We start from the raw sequence: 25049 nt of genomic DNA, 5'->3' as shown, positions 1-25049 counted from the left end.
TATCTGGGTTAGGGACTACTCAGCTTTCTTTCAAAAGGGTAAGTAGCCCTTTCTAAGAAAAACAGATTGCTCAGCTGGGCTCATTGTGTGGCCACATACTTTAAGGACTTGTTTCACAGCCCCCTCTGAAACTGCACTCCTCTGGGTGGGACTTGGACCTACAATCCCTGACTTAGGAGGGGACTCGAACTCACTGTCTTTTTTTTTTTTTGAACTCACTGTCTTTTGATTGAAATTGCTTACCTGGTCTCAGGACTTACTGAAGCTCAGCTTCTTTTGTCTTGATGCAGAAAGAATTCCGTGTGAGGGAAAGTGATAGACAAAGAGTGAGTTTATTAGCATAGGATACTTGTGATAGATACAAGCAGGCAGGCAGGGGAGTGCAGCCATGAGAACAAAGAGGGCTACATTTTTATAACCAAAGGAAAAGTGCGGAAGAGAGAAGACCACCTTCTTCCTCATTCTTGGCTAGACTTCAAGGCTTACATCATTAGTTCTTCCCTTGACCCTCTATGGTCTAACAGGGACAGTCATGGTGCTATTTAAATTATATGTATATTAGCAAAAGGGTGGTGACATGTATTAAAATATGGTAATTCATCTCAGGTTTCAGTATAATGTCCCGTTCCACCTGTATTCCTGTCTGGGTTGTACAGAGAAATGCTACTCTTCAAGGACTATTAATTCCCTGACTTCATGTAACAAGATTCAGACCTCGTATTTATTGTCTTGTAACAATGGATAACTACTGGATTCTTTTCTTGAGTGGTCATTAGCTTACAACAGTCTCCCAAACCCTTAAAAAATTTTTTTTCTATCTTTAATCCCCTAGTGGGATTTCTAAACTATTTAATTATCTTACTCTCTCCCCATCACTTCCTTGCTGTGTCCACCAATCCTATTGCACTGTGAATTTTGACAAAGATGAATTAGGCCACCAGTATTGAAAGATTTACCTTAAATCAGACCACCTTTGCTTCTCCCTTTCTGCCAGGAGTCTACAAAGGTTATAGCTCACCTCACTGCAGGGAGCAGTAGAACCTGACTCTGCTTGATTAGCTGGTTATTTTGGTCGTCTCTTTGGGGAGCTGGCAGTCAGCAGAGGTTAAGCAACTTGTCCTGGATTATGCAGCTAGTGAGTATTGGAGCCAGGATGGGACCCATGTAATCTGGCTGCAGCTTCTGTGCTTCAAACTATGGTATCCGAGGGTCATAATCAGAGGGAACTTACAGTCCCCAAGTCCATCCCACCTCTGCCTGACTCTTCCCAGGTGGGAAGTCAGCCTTTGCAGGCAGCTTCTGTTGTTGGGGAGCCATTGGAGGCAATGTGTTACAGTAGAAGGAACAAGGGCTCTGTGTTGATACAGACAAAGCTCATTCATTAACCAGCTGTGTGACTTTCAGCAGGTGACTTGACCTCTTTGAACTTTGAATTTCCCCTCATCAAAATGGGATGGGCCACAGCTCACTGAATCATAGTGAAGATGAAAAAGAGGCTAATGTTGACCAGGTACCTGGCACACAGTAGTTGCCCAATAAATAGAACAGTCAGTCCTGCTTGCTTGTATGGAATTGGTATGTTTCCCTGATTGCCTCTTCCCTCCCCCATCATTCAACTTGCTGTTTCAGTAAGCATGGGCTAGTCACCAGAAGTTAGAAAGTTCTAGAACTTTAAGCAAGTCCCTCTTTCCAGAGCCATTTCATCCCTTTCACTTTTGTCTTCAAGTCAGTGGAGCTGGAGCAAAAAATCCAGGGACACACCCCCACCCCCCATCCCCAACCCTGGGCTCTTCCAGACTTGGGTTCTTTGTTTCTATAGCTTGGGGGTGTAAATGGACACTCCATCCCTCTCCAAGAAGGGCTCATGGCTCAGTGAGAAGGGCACTGGATGAAGACCCAGGGGCCTTGTCCTGTTTGTTACCAATCATCTGTGTCTTGACCGCCTCACATTTCTTTTGAAGAGATATTGGGAACAGATTCAACTTGCTATTCCTTCTAGCCACCCACCCAGGCTCAACCCCACATACAGAAGTTTTATTCTCTTTGTCCGGCAAGAGGGAGATTTGACACATCACACTGAGGTTCCAGGAAGGCGGACCCGGGATGTGAAGGGAAGGGAGTGATGCACATACTCATGTAAAATATGGTTGTGAGGATGTTTCTGATGTAACGCAGGTGGGCAACATGCAGGATGCCATTCTTGTGGCCAGCAGCAGGGCTGGGAGGAAGTCCGTGATCTCTCCTGTGTGTCATAGCTGCTCCTTCTGGAGAGCTACCCAGACAGCTCACTTCCTTTGGCAGGAGACCTTATGTATTTGCAGAGCATGGGCTCAGCCTCCAGGAATACCTGGTAGTCTCCACCTCTACATGGGTATTTTGACAAAGGTAGTGCTCCCATTCCCCAATGCCAAACTAAGTGAAAGACTTTTGCATTTCCTGAGGCAGAGAAAAATACTGCTCCTTAACAGCAAACAAATGTGAGGATATGTCCCTTTCTCTGTTCAGGTGCCTCTTTCATCAAGGAGATGGGGTCCTAGTCAAACAATTTCCATCAATTAACACCATAGATTGTGAATGGCTTTTCTCTGACAGGATGGGCCTTACCTTTTTTTAAATTTACTTTTTAATAAATTTATTATTTTTGGCTGCGCTGGGTCTTTGGCTGCATGCGGGCTTCCTCTAGTTGCCGCTAGTGGGGGCTACTCTTCATTGCGGTGCTTGGGCTTCTCATTGTGGTGACTTCTTTTGTTGTACCAGCTCTAGGTGCCTGGGCTTCAGTAGTTGTGGCTCTAGAGTGCAGCCTGAGTAGTTGTGGCACACAGGCTTTGTTGCTCTGCAGTGTGGGTGATCTTCCCGGACCAGAGGTCGAACCCGTGTCCCCTGCATTGGCAGGCAGATTCTTAACCACTGTGCCACCAGGGAAGTCTCGGCCTTACCTTTTCATTTCTCAATGATCTGTCTCATTTCTGCTAAGGTTCTATTCCCTCAAATTGCCTCTGTGTCTTTTTGGTGCCCCTTCCTGACCTTCATGCACGTAGCAGTTTTGCCAGGAAGTCAGGATAGAAGGAAGAAAGTTTGGTAGATTCTTTGGAGGCAGATGGGCCTGGGTTCACACCTTGATTCATGAACCAGCTAGTGGAAGACTTTGACTCCTTAATCTCTCTGAGCATTGGCCTGAGACATGACATCTATGAATCTTGTGTATTCTGAGGGTGTGTATGCCAGTGCACACCACCTGTACACATCCACACGTTATGGGGTGCTAGCTGATGGGAGCAAAGCTGGGGTCTGACATCTACTGGGAAAATAATCTTCCTCATGGAGTTGAAGACCAGGGATGATTTATATAATGTAGCCAGCACAATGCCTGGCAGTCGAAGGTGCTTAATAAATGAGAGATTAAAAAGAGAAAAGGGGGACTTCCCTGGTGGTCCAGTGGCTAAGACTCCATGCTTCCAGTGCAGGGGGCCTGGGTTCGATCCTTGGTCAGGGAATTAGATCCCGCATGCCACAACTAAGAGTTCACATGTCACAACTAAAGATCCCAAGTGCCACAAGGAAGACTGAAGACCCTTTGTGCTGCAACTAAGACCTACCACAGCCAAATAAGTAAGTAAATAATAATAAAAAAAGAGAAATGGAAAAACTGATTTAGAAGCGCAATGGACACACTCAAGTGGCATTGTCCTTGCAGAACAGGCAAAGGCAGAAGAAAGGAAGCAAATAGGATAGGGCTACATTTCATCCTTCCAGTTGATAAAAATGACCACCTGCAGACAATACAGTATGGCTGCTGGGTTGGGAATGTGGGGGTGGAGGGTAAGATTTTGCTTCAGTTCCCAAATCTTTTTTGCCTCAGTTCCATATCTATTTTTCAGCTTCCAGACCTCATAGAAAAGTCTGGAATGCTCTTTGAAAAGAAACATACTGAGTAAGTAACAAACTCACTGGGTCTCAATTTTTTCATCTTCAGAAAGGTTATAATACTTATTTCATGCTGTTACAGTTAAATGAGATAAAGTGACAAGCTTATGCATATAATAGAAGATAAAAAAGTGTCCGATGCTTTCCTCTTTTCTAGCAGTCTCTGGTGGGTGTGTGGTAGAGCCAGGATGAGTAGATGAGATGTGCTTCTTTGAGGGAGAGGCTTGGTGTGACCGCAGATAGAAGGTAGGGGGGCATGTGGTGGATTTGGAGAATAAAGACTGGGAGATTCAGCCAGGGATATGGCAGGAGATGTTTCTGATGACTGGAGGGGAGGGTGGAGGACAACCATGCTGGGAGCTTTGGGGCTCTTGTCCACGCTGTTCCAGACTGACCAGTCAGGCTCAGAAGAACATAAGAACACTGTCAGATTCTGAAAAAGGGCCATTAACAAGGCTCCCATTCTCAACAGCAGGAATGCTTTTAGCCTTTGTCTACTGACCAAAAGGAGGACCACCCTGGAATCCTGCCAGTGAAAATGCTCAGAAACCAGTGGATTCTGGGGGCATGTGTGCACACATCCTGTTCCCCCACACCACACATGGAGTGCCTTGCCGCCTTACCTTTTCTCCAGCACCATATGAGATCAGCTCATATGAGATCAGCATCATATGAGATGATATCCCCATCAGCAGCTGATACGTCGATGTTACTGATAGGTGTGTGCTGGTATCTCATTGTGGCTTTCATTGGCATTTTCCTAATGCCAAATAATGTTGATTATCTTTTCATGTGCTTATTTGCCACTTGTATATCCTCCTCTGTGAAATGTCTCTTCACGTCTTTTGACCATTTTCTAATTGGACTATTTGACTTTTATTGCTGAGTTTTGAGAATTTATTATATATTCTAGATACTAGCCCTTTGTCAAATGTGTGGTTTGTGCATCTCTTTTCTGTAGCCTGTATTTTCATCCTCTTAACATGATCTTTCACAGGGCAAACACTTTCCTTTTTATAAAGCTCAATTTATCAATTTTTCTTTTCATGAATTGTGCTTTTGGTGTCAGCTAAGAATTCTTTGACTCACCTTAGATTTTGAATCTTTTCTCCCATGTTTTATGCTAAAGATTGTATAGTTTTATGTTTTACATTTAACCCCATGATCCATTTTGAGTTAATTTTTAAAATAATGTGTGAATCTTAAGTCTAGGGTAATAAGCCTATGGATAACCAAATGCTCCAGCGTCATTTGCTGAAAGGCATCTTAAGTAGTTTTTTTTTTTTTTAAGTATTTTTTTAGATTAAAAAATTGTTATTTATTTATTTTTGGCTGTGTCAGGTCTTCATTGCTGTGTGCAGTCTTTCTCTAGTTGTGGAGAGTGGGGGCTACACTTTGTTGCAATGCACAGGCTTCTCAGTGTGGTAGCCCTTCTTGTTGCAGAGCATGGGCTCTAGGCACATAGGTTTCAGTAGTTGTGGCATGTGGGCTCAGTTGTTGTGGCTCACAGGCTCTAGAGCATAGGCTCAGTAGTTGTGGACCACAGGCTTAGTTGCTCTGTGGCATGTAGGCTCTTCCCAGATCAGGGCTCAAACCTGTGTCCCCTGTGTTGGCAGGCAAATTCTTAACCACTGTGCCACCAGGGAAGTTCTGGCATCTTAAGTAGTTTTTAATGGGTAAAATCACCTAGACCTGGAGGTACTAGTTGTGGAAGTGCTGCTGAGTACCCCAACAGCCTTTGTAGCCTCTGTGAACTCCCCCTGCTGAGCTTTCCAAGAACCATGCAGTTGTTGATTTTATGGATTTCAATGGCCTGAGCCAATGAGTCATCACACCCACCTCCCTACCCCTGGACTCAGTCTTACTACTCTGCCCCCAAGCTAGGTGCCCCAAGACATTAGACTTGGGTCACAGCACACTCCAGCATGTCTCCACCTGCAGGTGAAGGTCTTTTCTTACTGAAATCAGTCCATAAATCTGGAAGAGGTAACTGCTTCTTTAAATGAGTGGACGTTTATGCAAGTCTACAGTGATCATGAAGAACCAGGGAAACATGACACCACTAAATGAATGAAGTAAACTTCCAGTAAGTGACCCCAAAGAAATGGCGATCTATGAATTACTTGAGAGAATTCAAAATAATTCTTCTAAAGATGCTCAGAGGGTTACAAGAGAGCACAGATAAAAATTTTGATGGAACCAGAAAAACAATAAAAGAACAAAGGGAGAAGTTAACAAAGAGATAGAGAACAAAAAAACAAAATAAAATAAAAAAAAAAAAACTAAATAAAATAAAAAAACACCAAACAGAAATTTTGGAATTGAAGGGTAAAATGACTGAACTGAAAAATTCATTAGAGAGCTTCAACAGCAGGCTTGACCAAGCAGAAAAATCAGTGAGTTTGAAGACAGATTAATTAAAATTACCCAATCAAAAGGGTAAAAACAAAATAAAAAGAATTAAAAAGGAATTAAGAAGGCCTATGAGATACCTTTAAGAGAAACATCATTGGAGTACTGAAGGAGAAAAGGGGGTTAGAAAGTTTTTTAAAGAAATAATGGTTGAGAACTTCCCAAACCTGGGGAGAGATTTGTACATCCAAGTTCATGAAACCAACAGGTCACTCCAAAATTTCAATCCAAAACAATCTTCCTTGAGACACATTATAATAAAACTGTCAAAAATAAAAGATAAAGAGATAATTTTAAATGCAGCAAGAGAAAAAATTTCTTTTATCCAAGGGAACTGACTTAAGGCTATAAGAGATTTCTCAGCAGAAACGCTACAGGACAGACAGAATGAAATGACACTTTCAAGGTGATGAAAGAAAAAAGCTGCCAAGCAAGAATACTTTATCCAGAAAAATTGTCCTTCTTAAATGAAGGCAAGATAAAGATTTTCCCTAACAAGCAAAAGCTGATAGAGATAATCACCACTGTTCCTGCCTTACAAAAAATGCTGAAAGTAGTTCTTCAACTTGAAATGAAAGGATGCTATTAAGTAATACAAAAACATATGAAAATATACAACACACTGGTAAAGGTAAATATATAGTCAGATTCAGAATACTCTTAATTTAATAATATGGTGGTGGATTAACCACAACTCTAGTGTAAAGGTTAAAGGCCAAAATTATTAAAAATAGTTTTAGTTACAATAATTCAATAATGAATACATAATATAAAATACATAAACTTTTACATCAAAAACATAAATGAGGGTAGAGTAAAAGGGTAGAATTTTTGTATGTGATTGAAGTTAAATTTTTACCAGTTTTAAATGAATTGTTATATCTGTGTTTTATATAATACTTTTGGTAACTACAAAGCAAAAACAGTAAATTCACAAATGGTGAAGAGAAGGGAATCAAAGCATATCAGTACAGAACATCACCAATTCACAAAGAAGGCAGCATGTGAGGTGTAAAGGAACAAGGGAACCACCAAACAGCCAGAGAATAATTAATAAGATGGCATTAGTAGATTCTTTCCTATCAATAACCACTCTAAATATAAATCAATTGAATTCTCCAATCAAAAGACAGAGTGTCTGGATAGATAAAAAATAAGATGCAACTACATGCTGACTATAAGAGACTCGCTTCAGTTTTAACGACACACACATGTAGGCTCAAAGTGATGGGATAGAAAATATATTCCATGAAAGTGGAAACCAATAAAGAGAAAGTGTAGCTATACCAATATCACACAAAATAGACTTTAAACCAAAATTAGTAACAAGAGACAAAGAAGGTTTTATATGTGATAAAGAGATCAATTCATCAAGAATTAACCATTGTAAATATACATTCACTCAACATTGGATATCTAAGTATACTAAGCAAATACAAACAGATTTGAAGGAAGAAAAAGATAACAATACAATTATAGTAGGAGACTTCAATTCCTCACTTTCAACAATAAACAGATCATCCAGACCGAAAATCAACAAGAAAACATTGGACTTGAACCAAACTTTAGACTAAATAGACCTAATGTATATATATAGAACATTCCACTCAATAGCTACACAGTACATATTCTTCTCAAGTACACATTCTCCAGGATAGATATTATGACAGTCACAAAATAAGACTTAGCAAATTTAGGAAGATTGAAATCATACCAAGTATCTTTTCTGAACTCAATGGAATGAAAATAGAAATCAATAATAGGAAGAAAGTTGGAAAATTCACAAACATGTGGAAATTAAACAACACACTCCTGAGCAACCAATAGATCAAAGAAGAAATCAAAAGGCAAGTAAAAAAATATCTTGAAACAAATGAAAGTGGAGACATAACATTCTGAAATCTGTGGGATACTTCAAAAGCAGTTCTAAGGGGGAAGTTTATAACTGTAAATGTGTATATTAAGCAAAAAGAAAGATCTCAAATAAACAACCTAATTTTACACCTCAAAGAACTAGAAAAAAACAAATGAAGCCAAAGTTAGCATAAGGAAGGAAATGACAATGACCAAAGCAGAAATAGAGAGAAGAAAAACAATAGAGGAAAACTGACAAAACTTTAGCTAGACTTACCAAGAAAAAAAGAGAGAGAACTCAAATAAATAAAATCAGAAACTAAAGAGGAGACATTGCAACTGATACCACAGAAATACAAAGGATTGTAAGTGACAGCTATGAACAATTATATGCCAAAACAATTGATAACCTGGAAGAAATGGATAAATTTCTAGAAACACATTAACAAAATTATCAAAACTGAATCAAGAAGAAATAGAAAATCTGAACAGGCCAATAATGAGTAAGGAGATTGAATCCATAATCAAAAAACTTGCAACAAAGAAAAGCCCAGGGAAATATATTTTCACTGGTGAATTCTACCAAAGATTTAAAGGGAAATGAACATCAATCCATCTCAAACTTTTTAAAAAAAAGTTGAAGAGGAAGGAACACTCCTAAACCCATTTTTTTGAGGCCAGCATTGCCCTAATACAAAGACAGATGAGGAAACTACAAGAAAACTACAGGCCAATATCGCTGATAAAATATAGATGTAAAAATTCTCAACAAAATACTAACAAATCAAATTCAACATCACATTAAAAAGAAAATGCACCACAATCAAGTGGGATTTACCTCTGGGATGCAAGGATGGTTCAACATATGAAAATCAATCAATGTGTACACCACATTAATAGAATGAAAGATAAAAATCATAACGTTATCTCAATAGATGCAGAATAAGCATTTGACAAAATACTACATCTTTCCATGATAAAAAATACTTAACAAATTGGGTAAGGAAGAAACATACTCTAACATAATAAAGGCTGTATATGACAAGCCCACAGACAACACCATACTCAAAGATGGAAGACTGAAAGCATTTCCTCTAAGATGAATAACAAGAGAAGGATGTCCACTCAGCACTTTTATTCAACATAGTACTGGAAATCTTAGCCAGAGAAATCTGGTGGAAAATAAATAAAAGTTATCCAAATCAGAAAGGAAGAAGTAAAATTGTTTTTGCTTGCAGATGATATGTTCTTATACATAAAATATCCCAAGATTCCACCAAAAAACTTTTAGAATTAACCAATGAATTCAGTAAAGTTGCAGGGTACAAAATTAACATACAGAAATATTTCATTTCTATACATTAACAATATTATATCTGAAAAAGATATGAAAAAATCCCATTTTCAGAGAGATTGGAAAAAAATGTCAGAGGATTAGGACATGGTAATCACCTTCCTCCCCACAAATACATCAAAAACACATCTACTTGGGAAGTGGCTCCTGGAGAACACCTTCCAAATGCCAGCAGGAGACTTCAGACCTCCAAAAAGGCAAGAGAATTTCCATGTAATTGGGTAGCACAAAGCAAAGAAGGGAAAAAGAGAGACAAAGAATCCTGAGGAGACTGGGCTTTCTGGGAGGGAGCTGTGAGGGGGGAAGTCTCCCACACATGGGGGAGCCCCCTTACTGGCAGGGAAGGATGGAGGAGCCTTGGAGACCCCAGAAGAGAGAGCAACGGCAGGTCTGCTAAGGGCAGAGCTGAAAGATCCCTGCATGGAGGAGTCAGGCAGCACTCCCCAGCCAGAGAAGCTAATCTGCTCACCTGCAGCAGTGGTGGGGGCTAGGCACCAAGGCTTGGGCTTCAGAGAACAGACCCCAGGGAGAGAACTGGGCTAGCTGCATGAGAACAGCCTGGGGGGCAGATGCACCAGCAAGCTAGGAGGGGTTTTGGGGAAAATCCTGGGCCAGATGGAGAGGCAGGGGACTTTTGTTTCAGAGTGCTTGGGAGGAGCTTCCTTCTCCATGAACTGACAGGCTGCAAAGTGGCATGACCCACGGCTGCTGGATCAAAAAGCCCACCTCCTGCTCCACACCCCTGACTGGTGTCTGCTGTGTCAAAAATCCTGCTGCCCTGCGCCCTTGAGTGCCCTGCACACTGCTGGGTCCCACCAAACAGCTGCCCACTGGCCCATGGCCTGCTCACCCACAGCCGCCAAGGGTCCTGTGTGTAAGGCAAATTATTGGCCACACTCTCCTGGCAGCAGGGGAAGCCCACCAACACCAAGGGTCCTGTGATCAGGACCAACGTCCCTGGAAGAACACACGGCACAGCTCAGGCTCACACTAACCTCTGCTGCTGCAAGCAATTCCGCAGATTTCAGTTAGACTGCCAAATTCCTCCCTAACGCCTGACCTGAAGTTGCAAGTGAGCCCCAATCACACTCTTTAGCCCCTTCTTGCCTGGGTGGGGAATTGACTCCTGAGAGCAACCCACACACAAAGTAGGACCAAAACCAAAACTGACTCCTGAGGACTGAAGGACCAAAGAAGAGAAAGAGAAACAGCCACAAAAGGAGCAGATTTAATGCCCACAATAGGCTTGAAAGAACCTGCATCTGTAGATCACCTGAATAGACAAGTGTTTCTACAATAGAGACTGTAGACAAAATGAGGAAACAAAGAAACACCTTGCAGGCAAAGGAGCAAGATAAAAACCCACAAGACCAAATAAATGAAGAAGAAATTGGCAAATTGCCTGAAAAAGAATTTAGAATAATGATAGTAAAGATGATCCAAAATCTTGAAAACAAAATAGAGAAAATATAAGAAACATATAATAAAGACATAGAAGAACTAAAGAGCAAACAAACAGTAATGAACAACATAATAACTGAAATTAAAAATACTCTAGATGGTATAAACAGCAGAATAACTGAGTCAGAAGAACAAGTAAGTGAGTTGGAAGACAGAATGGGGGAAATAATTGTCACAGAGCAGGAAAAGAAAAAAGAATAAAAAGAATGGAAGACAGTCTCAGGAGACCTCAGGGATAATATTAAGTATGCCAGCATTCGAATCATAGGCATCCCAGAAGGAGAAGAAAAAAAAGGAAGGGTCTGAGAAAATATTTGAGGAGATTATGGTGGAAAACTACCCCCACATGAGAAAGCAAATAGTAAACCAAGTCTGAGAAGCACAGAAAGTCCCATGCAGAATAAACCCAAGGAGAAACACACTGAGGCACATATTAATCAAACCAAAGAAAATTAAACACAAAGAAAAAATATTAAAAGCAGCAAGAGAAAAGCAACAAATAACATATAAGGGAAACCCCATAAGGATAACAGCTGATCTCTCTGCAGAAACTCTACAGGTCAGAAGGGGGTGACAGGAGACAACTAAAGTCTTGAAAGAGAAAAACCTACAGCCAAGAATACTCTACCCAGCAAGAATCTCATTCAGATTTGAGGGAGAAATCAAAAGCTTTACAGACAAACAAAAGTTAATAGAATTGAGCACCACCAAACCAGCCTTACAACAACTGCTAAAGGAACTCCTCTAGGCAGTAAACACAAGAGAAGGAAGAGATCTACAAAACACAGCCAAAACAATTAAGAAAATGGTAATAGGAACATACATGTCAATAATTATCTGAAATATAACTGGATTAAATGCTCCAACCAAAAGACACAGACTGGCTTAATGGAGACAAAAACAAGACCCTTATATATGTTGCCTATAAGAAACCCACTTCAGACCTAGGAACACATACAGACTGAAAGTAAAGGGATGGAAAAATATATTCCGTGCAAATGGGAGTCAAAAGAAAGCTGGAGTAGCATTACTCATATCAGAAAAATTAAACCTTAAAGTAAAAACTATTACAAGTGACAAGGAAGGACACTACATAATGACCAAGGGATCAATTCAAAAAGAAGATATAACAATTGTAAATATCTATGCACCCAACATAGGAACACCTCAATACATAAGGCAAATGCTAACAGCCATAAAAGCAGACATCAACAGTAACACAATAATAGTAGCAGACTTTAACACCCCATTGACATCAATGCAGAAATGAAAGAGGAAATCAAAAAATACCTAGAAACAAATGACAATGAAAACATGATGACCCAAAACCTATGGGACACAGCAAAAGCAGTTCTAAGAGGGAAGTTTATAGCAAAACAGTCCTACCTCAAGAAACAAGAAAAATATTGAATAAACAACCTAACCTTACACCTAAAACAATTAGAGAAAGAAGAGCAAAGAAACCTCAAAGTGAGCAGAAGGAAAGAAATCATAAAGATCAGGTCAGAAATGAATGAAAAAGAAATGAAGGAAACAATATCAAAGATAAATAAAACTAATAGCTGGTCCTTTGAGAAGATAAACAAATTTGATAAACCATTAGCCAGACTCATCAGGAAGCAAAGGGAGAAGACACAAATCAACAGAATTAGAAGTGGAAGAGGAGAAGTAACAATGGACACCACACAAATACAAAAGATCATGGGAGACTACGACAAGCAACTATATGCCAACAAATTGGATAACCTGGAAGAAATGGATACATTCTTAGAAAAGTACAATCTTCCAAGGCTGAACCAGGAAGAAATAGAAAATATGAACAGACCAATCACAAGGACTGAAATGGAGACTGTGATTAAAAATCTCCCAACAAAAAAAAAGCCCAGGGCCAGATGGATTCACAGGCGGATTCTATCAAACATTTACAGAAGAGCTAACACCAATCCTTCTCAAACTCTTCCAAAATATAGCAGAAGAAGGAACACTCCCAAATTCATTCTACTAGGCCACCATCACCCTGATACCAAAACCAGACAAAGATGTCACAAAAAAAGAACATTACAGGCCAATATCACTGATGAATATAGATGCAAAAATCCTCCACAAAATCCTAGCTAACAGAATCCAACAGCACATTAAAAAGATCATATACCATGATCAAGTGGGGTTTATCCCTAGAATGCAAGGATTCTTCAATACATGCAAATCAATCAATGTGATACATCATATCAACAAATTTTAGGATAAAAACCATATGATCATCTCAATAGATGCAGAAAATTCTTTTGACAAAATTCAACATTGATTTATGATAATAATTCTCCAGAAAATGGGCATAGAAGGAAATTACCTCAACATGATAAAAAAAATATGACAAACCAACAGCCAACATCATTCTCAATGGTGAAAAACTGAAAGCATTCCCTCTAAGAACAGGAACAGGAAAAGGGTGCCCACTCTCACCACTATTATTCAACATAGTTTTGGAAGTTTCAGCCACAGCAATCAGAGAAGAAAATGAACTAAAAGGAATCCAAACTGGAAAAGAAGAGGTAACATTGTTACTCTTTGCAGATGACATGATATTATACATAGAAAATCGTAAAGACTCTACCAGAAAACTGCTAGCACTATTTACTAATGTATTTAGTAAAATAGCAGGATACAAAATTAATGCACAGAAATCTCTTGCATTCCTATACACTAACAACGAAAGAAGAGAGAGAGAATTTAAGGAAACACACCCATTTACCACTGCAACCTAAAGAATAAAATACCTAAGAATAAACCTGCCTAAGGAGGCAAAAGACCTGTATGCAGAACACTATAAGCCACTGATGAAAGAAATCAAAGATGATACAAACAGATGGAGGGACATACCATGTTCTTGGACTGGAAGAATCCACATTGTGAAAATGAATGTACTACCCAAAGCAATTTACAGATCTAATGCAATCCCTATCAAATTACCAATGGCATTTTTCACAGAACTAGAACAAGAAATTTTATGATTTGTATGGAAATGCAAAAAACCCTGAATAGCCAAGGTAATCTTGAGAAGGAAAGATGGAGCTGAAGGAATCAGGCTCCCTCACTTCAAACTATACTACAAGGCAACAGTGATTAAAATAGTATGGTACTGGTACGAAAACAGAAATATAGATCAATGGAACACAGTAGAGAGGCTAGAGATAAATCCATGCACATATGGGCACCTTATCTTTGACAAAGGAGGCAAGAATATACAATGGAGAAAAGACAGCCTCTTCAATAAGTGGTGCTGGCAAAATTGGACAGCTACATGTAAAAGAATGAAATTAGAACACTCCCTAACACCATACACACAAAAAAAACTCAAAATGGATTAAAGACCTAAATGTAAGGCCAGACACTATAAAACTCTTAGCAGAAAACAGAGGCAGAATACTCTATGACATAAACCAAAGCAAAATCCTTTTTGACCCACCTCCTAGAATCATGGAAATAAAATAAAAAATAAACAAATGGGACCTAATGAAACTTAAAAGCTTTTGTGCAGCGAAAGAAACCATAAACAAGACAAGAAGACTACCCTCAGAATGGGAGAAAATATTTGCCAATGAAGCAACTGACAAAGGATTAATCTCCAAAATATATAAGAAGCTCATGCAGCTTAATACCAAAACAGCAAATAACCCAATCCACAAATGGGCGGAAGACCTAAATAGACATTTCTCCAAAGAAGACATGCAGATGGCTAACAAACACATGAAAAGATGCTCAACATCACTAATCATTAGAGAAATGCAAGTCGAAGCCACAATGAGGTATCACCTCACACCAGTCAGAATGGCCATCATCAAAAAATCTAGAAACAATAAATGTTGGAGAGAGTGCGGAGAAAAGGGCACCCTCCTGCACTGTTGGTAGGAATGTAAATTGGTACAGCCACTATGGAAAACAGTATGGAGGTTCCTTAAAAAACTAAAAATAGAACTCCCGTATGACCCAGCTATCCCACTCCTGGGCATATACCCAGAGAAAACCATAATCCAAAAAGAAACATGTACCACAATGTTCATTGCAGCACTATTTACAATATCCAGGATGTGGAAGCAACCTAAATGCCCATCAACAGATGAATAGATAAAGAAGATGTGGCACATATATACAATGGAATTTTACTCAGCCATAAAAAAGAATGAAACTGAGTTATTTGTAATGAGGTGGATAGACCTAGTGTCTGTCATACAGAGCGAAGTAAGCCAAAAAGAGAAAACCAAATACCGTATGCTAACTCATATATATGGAATCTAAAAAAAAAAAAAAAAAAAAAAAAGCACTGATGAACCCAGTGACAGGGCAAGAATAAAGATGCAGATGAAAATAATGGACTCAAGGACACAGGTCGGGGGCAGAGGGGGCAAAGGGAAGCTGGGATAAAGTGAGAGTGTAGCATTGACATATATACACTACCAAATGTAAAATAGCTAGAGGGAAGTTCCTGCATAACATAGGGAGATAAGCTCCATGATGGGTGATGACTTAGGATAGGGAGGGTGGGAAGGAGTTGTAGGAGGGAGGGGATATGGGGATATTATGTATAAATACAGCTGATTTGCTTTGGTGTACCTCAAAAATTGGCACCACAGTGTAAAGCAATTATATTCCAATAGAGAGCTTTAAAAAATCCCATTTTTATAATATTATAAATTATGATTATATACATATAATCCCATTAATTATAATTATAAATTATTATAATTTTATAGTATTTTATAATAGCATTGAAAACAATAAAATACTTAGGAATAAATTTAGCTAAGGCAGTGAAAGATGTGCACAGTCTATACTATAATACTTTAATGACAGAGATTGAAAAAGACACAAACAAATGCAAAGAGATCTCATGTTTATGAATTGGAAGAATATTGTCAAAATGTCCATACTACTCAAAGCCATCTATAGAATCAATTCCAATGACATTGTTTTAAAAGATTTGCTTTATTATTTATTTTATTTTTGGCTGCACTGGGCCTTCATTGCTGTGCAAGGGCCTTCTATAGTTGCAGTGAGCAGGGGCTACTCTTCATTGTGGTGTGCATGCTTCTCATTGTGGTGGCTTCTTTTGTTGCAGAGCACAGGCTCTAGGCACATGGGCTTCAGTAGTTGTGGCTCACAGGCTCTAGAGTGCAGGCTCAGTAGTTGTGGTGCTCGGCTTAGTTGCTCCACAGCATGTAGGATCTTCCTGGTGCAGGGATCGAACCCATGTCCCCTGCGTTGGCAGGTGGATTCTCAACCATTGTGCCACCAGGGAAGCCCCCAATGACATTTTTCCCAGAAATAGAATGGATAATCCTATAGTTTGTATGGAACTACAAACCACCTTGTATAGCCAAAGCAATCTCGAGAAAAAACAAAGCTGGAGGTATCACACTTCCTTATTTCAAACTGTGCTACAAAGCTATAGTAATCAAAACAGTATGGTACTTGCACAAAAACAGACACATGTACTAATGGAGCAGACTGACAGCCCAGAAATAAGCCTTTGCATGTATGGTTAACTGGTTAACTAATATTTGACAAGGAAGTGAAGTTTACTCAAGGGAAAAAGATAGTCTCTTCAATAAATGATGTTGGGAAAACTAGATAACTGCAGGCAGAAAAATGATACCAGACCCAATCTTACACCATTCACAACAATTAACTTGAAATGCATTAAAGACTTAAACATAAGACCCAAAAATGTAAAACTCTTAGAAAAAACACAGGAAAAAACTTCCTTGATGTTGGTCTGAGCAATGATGTTTGTTTTTTGTTTTTTAATTTGACACCAAAAGCAAAGGCAACAAAAACAAACAAGTGGGACTATATCAAACTAAAAATATTCTCCATAGGAAAAGAAACCATCAACAAAATGAAAATGCAACCTATGGAATAGGAGAAAATATTTGCAAATCATATATCTAATAAGGGATTTGTATTCAAAATATGTAAAAATCTCATACAACTCAATAGAAAAAAAAAAACCCTGAACAATTCAATTAAAGAATGGGAAGAGGATCTGAATAGAAATTTTCTAAGGAAGACATACAAATGATCAAGTACATGAAAAGGTGCTCAACATCACTAACCATCAGGGAAATGCAAATCAAAGCACTATAAGATATCACTTCACACACATTAGGATGCCTGTTATCAAGACAAGAAATAAGTGCTGGTGTGAATGTGGAAAAAGGAAATCCTTGTGTACTTTTAGTGGAAGTGTGAATTTGTGTAGCCACTATGGAAAACAGCACGGAGTCTTCTAAAAAATGAAAAGAAGAACTACCATATGATTCAGCAATCCCACTTCAGGTTATATTCCTGAAATGAACTAGCCTCTTAAAGACATATCCGCACTCCTGTGTTCATTACAGCATTATTCACAAGCTCCCTTGGCCATGATGTTGTTTTCCTATTTGTATTTAAATTGGGACTTAGACCACCACCTCAGACTTATGCTGAGCCACTGTTTTCTGGTGCCTGCCGTAAAAACAGGAAACTCCGGGTATAATTTATACGAAGTATGTCTGTGTATTTGTCCGTATGCATGTACCTCCTATCAACAGATGATTATTAGTCACAGTAGTCAAGATAAGGAAACAACCCAAGTGTGTCAACAGATGAATAGATAATGGAATATTGCTCAGCTATGAGAAAGAAGGAAATCCTGCCATTTGCAACAACATGGATGGATCATGAAGGCTTTATGCTCGGTGAAATACATCAGATGGAGAAAGACAAATACTATGTGATATCATTTATGTGTGGAATCTTAAAAAGTCAAACTCAGAGAGTAGAATGGTGGTGGCCAGGGGCTGGGGGTATGAGAAATGGGGAGATTTTGGTCAAAGGGTACGGACCACTAGTTAAAAGATGAATCAGTTCTGGAGATCTAATGTACTGCATAATTATTGTAGTTCATAATGCTGTATTATATACTTGAAACTTGGTAAGAGAGTAGATCTTAAATATTCTCACCATACACACAAAAAATAGTTTCATGACTTGAAGGAGATGATTGCTAATGCTATGGTGATAACCAAGTACATCCAATCAACACAGTGTACTCCTTAAATTAACAGGAAGTCCTATGTCAATTTTATCTGGAAAGCTGGAAATAATATTTTTGGATGCATTCATTACAGTTATTTTAAAATTTATATCAGATAACTCTGATATCTTGATCCCTTGTAGATTTGTTTCTATTGTGTGCTTTTGCTCTTGTTCCTGTTTTTCTATGCCTGATAATATTTATTTGAATACTGGACACTGTAAATGAAACATACTAGTGGCACTAGATGGTATTATTTTCCTCCGGAAAGTATTTACTGTCTCCTTCAGCAGTGATATGGAGTAAGAACAGTCCTCTTCAATTTTGTCAAAGACTGTGGGGCCTTCAGTCTGAGCTCCATTCTCTGTAAGGATTAGTCGGCCACTGGTACACCACTTCTTTTAAGTTATAACCTTCCAACCAATACCCTGAGGTATTTATCAAAGTTTATCTTCCTATGTGGGTCACGAACGCCAACTTTCATTTCTGTAGTATACGAATGTCTGATAAATTGAATTTCAGATCCCTTCTGATTGATTTCTCTGTCTTTAGAAATCTTGAGCCTGTGCTGCTTAAGAATATGCAAGTGCCTTGGAGGAGGGGGAGGAAAGAGATGCAGTGCATTTGTTTTATTTTTATGCATCTCCCTGCTTTTGGGGATCTGGACCCCTCATGTTCTGTGTGGGCAAGAACTCCAACTTCTAAATCCGCAGTCCCATGGTATTGCTGAAGCTCTCTTGGCTTCTGCACACTGGGTGGTCATCCTTCCCCCAGTCCCTCACACCTGTCTTTCAACCTGATCTGCTGAGCTGGCCAGGCCTGGGGAAGCACATGGCAGGACCTGCGCTCACCACAGAGCTCTCTCTTTACTTGGGGACCTTGGGCACAGAAGACCCATTTGTCTGGTGTCCTAAACAGACTCCCTGTCTTGTCCCACTCTTTTGATGTGCTTTATTTTTAGCTGCCTTAGGTGGGAGCGTTTGTCTGCTCCGAACTGCCTGTCACAGCCCGAAGCAGGAGTCCTCCAGAGCCTATATTTTGACCAACATTTTCCTGACTCAAAAATCCTTAATCTTTCTACTCTAGCAGAACGCAATATCTAGTTTTTATGCAAATATGCCCACAAATAATAAAAAAATCTGTTGATAAGAGATACATGCATACAAAGACATCAACTCATACTTCATGTAAATTATACCAGGCACCAGACAACAGTTGCTCTGGCTACATTTAAGGTAGTGGTCTAAGTCTCAATTTAAATACAAATAGGAACACAATATCATGGCCAAAGGAGGTTGACTTTTTCTATGTCCTGGGTGGCAACCAGCTTTCACAGACATGCAGAGAACCACAGTTCCCTGAAGGGCCACGACTGCTGCCTGGGGGCTCTGGCTGGTCATTTAGAATGGCTGAATAGGTCCTCACCCTATGCTCTCCCCAAATGCCTTACATCTACAGACTCCTCCCCAGCTTTGTGAGCAGGGAGGGTCTGCAGAGCTGGGTGGAAGGGGCATCTCAGCTCCCAGTGTGCTGGGCCACACGTGTCTGGGCACAGCCACCCTTCCCCACTCCATAACTCTGTCATCACCCTGGGACTAGGCGGGCCTCTGGCAAAACCCTTTGCTACCTCTCCCCCAGCCCACCCTGCCCACCTGTTGTCCCTGGAGTCTCTTGGTGGGTTCTTTTCTCAGGCTTGCTTTGGACCCACATGGGATTGGGAGCCTCCCTCTCACCAGCCTTTCATCTGGGCCTCTCCCTCCAGCCATATTTCTTGGAGTTCCTGAACCCTATCAAGGTTCCTCATACCTCCTCTGCAATGCTGAATCCTCAATGAAAACATTCCTCCTTCCCTTCTGCCTTCCCAGGCCTCTTATAGTTGAAGACACCACCTCCAGGAGGCCTTCCTGGATTCCTGGCTGGGTGAGCTAGAGATGCCTGCGGCTGGGTACCCACAGTTGCCCTTGGCTGTGGTGCTCTCTGCCCAGGCTGCTGTTTATTTTCTGTTTATGTCTTGCCTTGGTCTCTTGCCGTCTCCTCACCCCCACCCAGGGTGCCCTTACTGCCAGATGGTGATGCTGAAGTCAGACAGCTTCCAGCCCGGCCACCAGCTCTGAGGAGGGAGCTCCAGCAGGGCAAAAGGAGACAGGAAGCCTTGTTTTAGGAGCTGGGTCATGGAACCCAGCAGCACTGCAGTGGACTGCAGGAGGGGAAGGGAACGAGGCACTGAATTTGGACCCACAGCATGAACAAATATAGGATGACAAGTATGGACGCAGTGGGCATACCAACCAACCTGCCTAGAACATCTCATCTGTGCTCAGATGGGGAAACAGATGTGGGGGGGGACCCCAGAATCTCAATGTCAGAGCCAGGATTTGAGTCCAGGGTCTGGGATGCCTGTCCACAGCTCTGGCCTCAGACCTGCTTCCTTTCACCCCCCAGGAGCTGACCTGCAGACCAGGGCCCTGGATCTGGGTGTGGCCTCCCATTCAGTATCCCGGGAGAGGCTGGGCCAAAGCTGAGAGGCTGGAGGATCAGTGAAGAGGGGCACAGGGTGAAGGGGAAAGGGCAGAGCCGTGCCTGGGGGTCCCGGGGATTCCATTTAACCCAGCAGCCTTGGGGGCCAAGAAGGAAAGGGATCTGGAGAGAGATGGAGCGGGATGAGGCAACATTCCCCTGCAGGCAGAGCCAGAAAATTTCATTGCTAGCAGCACTAGTGATCCACCAGCGACCTGGGTGTCCCTAGGGTGGGCACCCTGGCCAGGATGTGGGTGAGGTCTGCTACTGATGTGACTCGGAGTCTGTTTTCTTGTGTTTTCTGCTCATCTGTTTTTGCTGGTGTCTCCGCCTGGCCTCTTACCACCTCTGTTGCACACCCAGACACGGAGACGCCTCGAGGGACCCAGGCCACCACTGCCCTCATCTGTGGTGTTGGAATCAGGTGAGGCTAGTGTTTTTCTGCAGAGCTACCAACGCTGGGACCAGGAGAGGGATCTTTCTGGAAGGGAAGGGTGGTGGGCCAGCACAAAGAGGGTGAGGACATGGGGCAGTGCCAGCTGCATCTGTGCAGGACTCAGCAGGAAGCAGATGGCACAGTCCATGAGAATACGAGGAGGGGGACTTCCTAGGTGGCGCAGTGGTAAAGAATCCACCTGCCAACTCAGGGGACACGGGTTTGATCCCTGCTCCAGGAAGATCCCGCATGCTGTGGAGCAACGAAGCCCGTGCGCCACAACTATTGAGCCTGTGCTCTAGAGCCTGTGAGCCACAACTACTGAGCCCGTGTGCTGCAACTACTGAAGCCCACATGCCTAGAGCCTGTGCTCTGCAACAAGAGAAGCCACCGCAGTGAGGAGCCTGCATACCACAATGAAGAGTAGCCCCCACTCGCCGCAACTAGAGAAAGCCTGTGTGCAGCAATGAAGACCCAAAGCAGCCAATAAATAAAATAAATAAATAAATTTATTAAAAAAAAATAATACAAGGAGGGTGTTTTAATAAAGGATATTTACAAAGCATAGGTGCAGGGAAACCCCAAGAGAGGGTGCGGTCTCCTGGGCCTCAGAACTTTGGAGCTGTTACCACCCCAGGTTGGAGGGGTCAGGGAAGGGAGAGTTACCAGAGCCCGGAGATAAGAGAGCTTCCTGACAGCACCTGGGACCCTTGTTCAGTTGAAGGTGACCAGCTGCCTGCTGGGTCCCTGCTGAGAGAGGAGAAGCAGGCCTGCTTCTGCCTCTGACCTCCTGCTGGCTAAACCCAACCAGGAAGCAGAGGGCAAGGGGGGCGTGTTGGTAATCTGTGTGGTCAGGGAGCAGGGTGGTGGAGGGTGGAGGGGCCCCTGCAGAGGGATGATGACAGCTATGTGTGGGGAGCAGTTTGTGGAGCAGGTGGAGACTTGGGGCTTTGCTGCTACTTTGTCTTGTGTGCCTGGCCCTGAGTGGGTCTGCTCACACTGGGTGCTGTTGGTGGCCCTTCTGAGTCCCAGCCCTCCATCCTACACTCCTTTGGACGCGAGGTCTTGGGAGCCAGACTTGGGGCGTCTAGCCTTGCTACCCACATTCCGACATAGCTGCCCCTCCTTGGGAGTTCTGGATGCCCCAGGACCTTTTCTGCCTCCTCCTGCTCCTTCTTTTTCTTCTTCTTCTCGAGCCAGAAAATGTAACATCTGGGTCAGGAAATAGGGTGGAGGTGGGTCACTCATGGCGTAAGTGTGTCTTCCCCAGGGATGCTGGGGCTTGGAGCAGGCACTCACCCACCTCCAGCCAGGGCTGCCAGGGGCAGAGCAATGCCGAGACTCACAGCCCACACGAAGTTCCTCGGGGTGCCTGCTGGGGGTGGGAAATGGGGAGCCAGTGTTTGGGGAGTAGGCATGGCCATCTTGGCTCTGAGAGGAGACTGGGTTCTTTCCCTCTTTTATTCACCCACATAGTCACTTGTTTGCAGAGACTTACTGAGCATCTACTGTGTGCCTGCCTACATCTAGAGATGAATGAGACAGGGTCCCTGATCTCTAGGAGGGAGACAAGCAAACAAACAATTCTGCTGGGGTGTCCCAGGGAAGCAGGGCAGGGCAGGGCGGAGGAGGAGTGATCTAGGGGAGGGCCCATGAGACTGGGGGGTGGGAGCTGGTCAGGGAAATCATCTCAGGAAACAGGACTTCTGAGCTGGACTTTGAAAGACCAGTAGGAGTTCAATTCAGATGGTCAAGGGGCCAAACTGTGTTCCAGGCAGAGGACACAGAGTGTTCAAGGACAGAAGCGTGAAGCCCTTTGTCCAGCATGTCAGTAACTCCATGTGGCTGGGGAGGCAGGGGTCAGGGGAGGTGAGCAAGGCCTCCCAAGGAGGGGGGCAGACTTTATCTGGGGGCCACTGGGAGCCCCTGAAAGTTATAACAAAGAGGGTCAGAGGTAGACTGGCTCCTTGAGAAAGAGTTCTCTGATTGCTGAGTAAGATGTGGCCAGGAGGGGCAGGGAGGCCAGTTAGGAGATGCTGCTGTAATCCAGGTGAGAGGAGAGGCTGCCTGAGGAGGGATGGACACTGGAAGGACTATATGGCAACACACTGAAGAATTCTTTAGCAAGACCTGGTGACTACATGCACTGAGTAAGCGGGAGGGGACTCCTGGTTTAGGAGGTTGAGGGCTTGAGTGGGACATTTGGTGAGAGTGGTCCTGAGGGAAGAGCAGATTTGGGGGATAGAGACGGGATTGGACATGTCCCCAGCCATACTGGCTTTGAGGACCTGATTGACCCCCAGGGGACATGTCCTAGAGACAGGTGGCTCTGTGGCTCTGAAGCAGGACACATGAAATCCAGACATCCTGGAAGGTGCTACCTTCCCCAGGGAGGATGGAGAGCATGAAGGGATCAGGGCTGGACAAATGGGAAGACAGTCCAGACAGAGAGAACAATGGACCTGGAGATGGAGGCAGGGAGGCTGGAGGCCAAGGTGGCTGGCCGGCCACTGACCTGGACAGAGAGTGGGGTCTTGGCAGGTAAGGAAGTGAATCTTGCAGTTGGCACAGTTGATGACCTCCAGGGTGGAGCGGATGTCTGAGAGGATGGGTAGGAGCATTAGTGAGGGCCAGGTGCCCCTCACCCCTCACCTAGCCCTGGTCCCCAAAGTACTCACCACAGGACTCGTTGCAGGCTGCCCAGGAGGGTGAGATGGTAGAGAGACTGAGATGCTGGGGAGGCAGACAGAGCCGGGAAGGGTCGGGGTGTGAGCAGGAAAAAAGCTGGGAGAAGGTGTGGTCATGAACCCACGGGTGGGGCCTCCTGAGGCGGGGTCTGGGGACTCTGCTTCCTCAGATTTCTGGGAGGTGAAGGGCTGGGGGATGGGCGGGGGCCAGCCCCACCTCTCACCTTTCTCCTTCAGCCCCTCAGATAGGCCCTCCAGCTGCTTGGAAAACTGCTGCTTCAGAACGCGAACCTCTTCCAGAAGTGACGGTTTATCTGAGTGGAGCAAGAAGGAAGGGGTGCTTTTGTCATCTACCTTTCACAGGTGGAATCAATAACCTAACCTTCTCAAGGTTGGGAATTCAAACCAGTTTTTTCAAACAGAAACTCTGTAGCACACACAGATAGATGCTGTGACCCCACCCTTCACAACACCTCCCCGCCCCAGGCCAGTGGCCTTCTGGGAATGCCTTGAATGGCTAGGTTTTGTCAACCCAAGCCCCGGGGCCCTAGAACACTAGGCTTCCTCACCATCTCGAAACTTCTTAATGGCTTTATCTATGTGAGTGAATAATGTTCCTGCTGCTTCCTCCAAATGGTCTTGACCTGAGAATGGGAAATGGGACCCAGGGACGTCAAGGGACTAAGACCTCAGACCAGGAAAAGGGGTCAGCCCTGATCCCTGGTCTCCTGGCTGCACCTCACCAAGATACCAGGATTCAAGGAAGGCATGACTGTCCAGAAATAGGGAGTGGAGGCTTTGGGAGAGCTCTGTAGGAGGCCCTGGGGTGCCCCAAAGAATCTGCAGGTCATAATCTATCATTGCAGGCAGCTCTGGCCAGCACTGGAGGCAGTTCTTCCCATTGGCAGTGGGCAGGAGACAGCTGAGCAGGAGAAGCAGCATCTCCTGGGGTCTTCCTTCTTTGCCCTTACCACCCTGCCTGGAAGTTCCACATGGAACACTGGCACCCTGTCCCCCTGGGAACAGCATTCTCTTTGCAGAACAAAAGTAAATTCCACATGGTAAGGTGAAGGCCAGCCATGGCACAAACACAGGTTTTGGCATCAGACCTAAGTGAGGACCTCGATATCCTCCTCTGAAGATGGATGGGGTCACTGATCCTCATTGGAGATGGTCTTCTGAGGATGTGAGAGGTGGCTGTGCTGTCTTGTGGCTGGTCCTCAGCCGTGTATGGAACAGTTCACAGGCTGAAACTTAGAAGGCCACCAGAGAGCAGCACAGAGGGAAGGTTAGTTGTTTAGAGTCTGAATCACTTTTCCATATAGACGT

At 42.9% G+C, this 25049-nt stretch overlaps 1 protein-coding gene across 1 annotated transcript; it reads right to left on the bottom strand.

Moving 5' to 3' along the window:
* Positions 1–20136: 20136 nt before the first annotated feature.
* TEX51 (testis expressed 51) lies at positions 20137–24662 on the bottom strand. Its single transcript, XM_057746472.1, has 8 exons — positions 24464–24662; positions 24290–24364; positions 23945–24034; positions 23549–23632; positions 22337–22408; positions 22138–22245; positions 21821–21876; positions 20137–20277 (listed from the first exon to the last, which is right to left on the bottom strand). The coding sequence occupies exons 1-8, from the start codon at positions 24660–24662 to the stop codon at positions 20137–20139; spliced, it is 825 nt and encodes a 274-aa protein (XP_057602455.1).
* Between the last annotated feature and the right edge of the window lie 387 nt (positions 24663–25049).

This window comes from Hippopotamus amphibius, chromosome 8, assembly GCF_030028045.1.
Source record: "Hippopotamus amphibius kiboko isolate mHipAmp2 chromosome 8, mHipAmp2.hap2, whole genome shotgun sequence".
Lineage (NCBI taxonomy): Eukaryota > Metazoa > Chordata > Mammalia > Artiodactyla > Hippopotamidae > Hippopotamus > Hippopotamus amphibius.
This window is presented reverse-complemented; position numbering and strand designations above follow the sequence as displayed.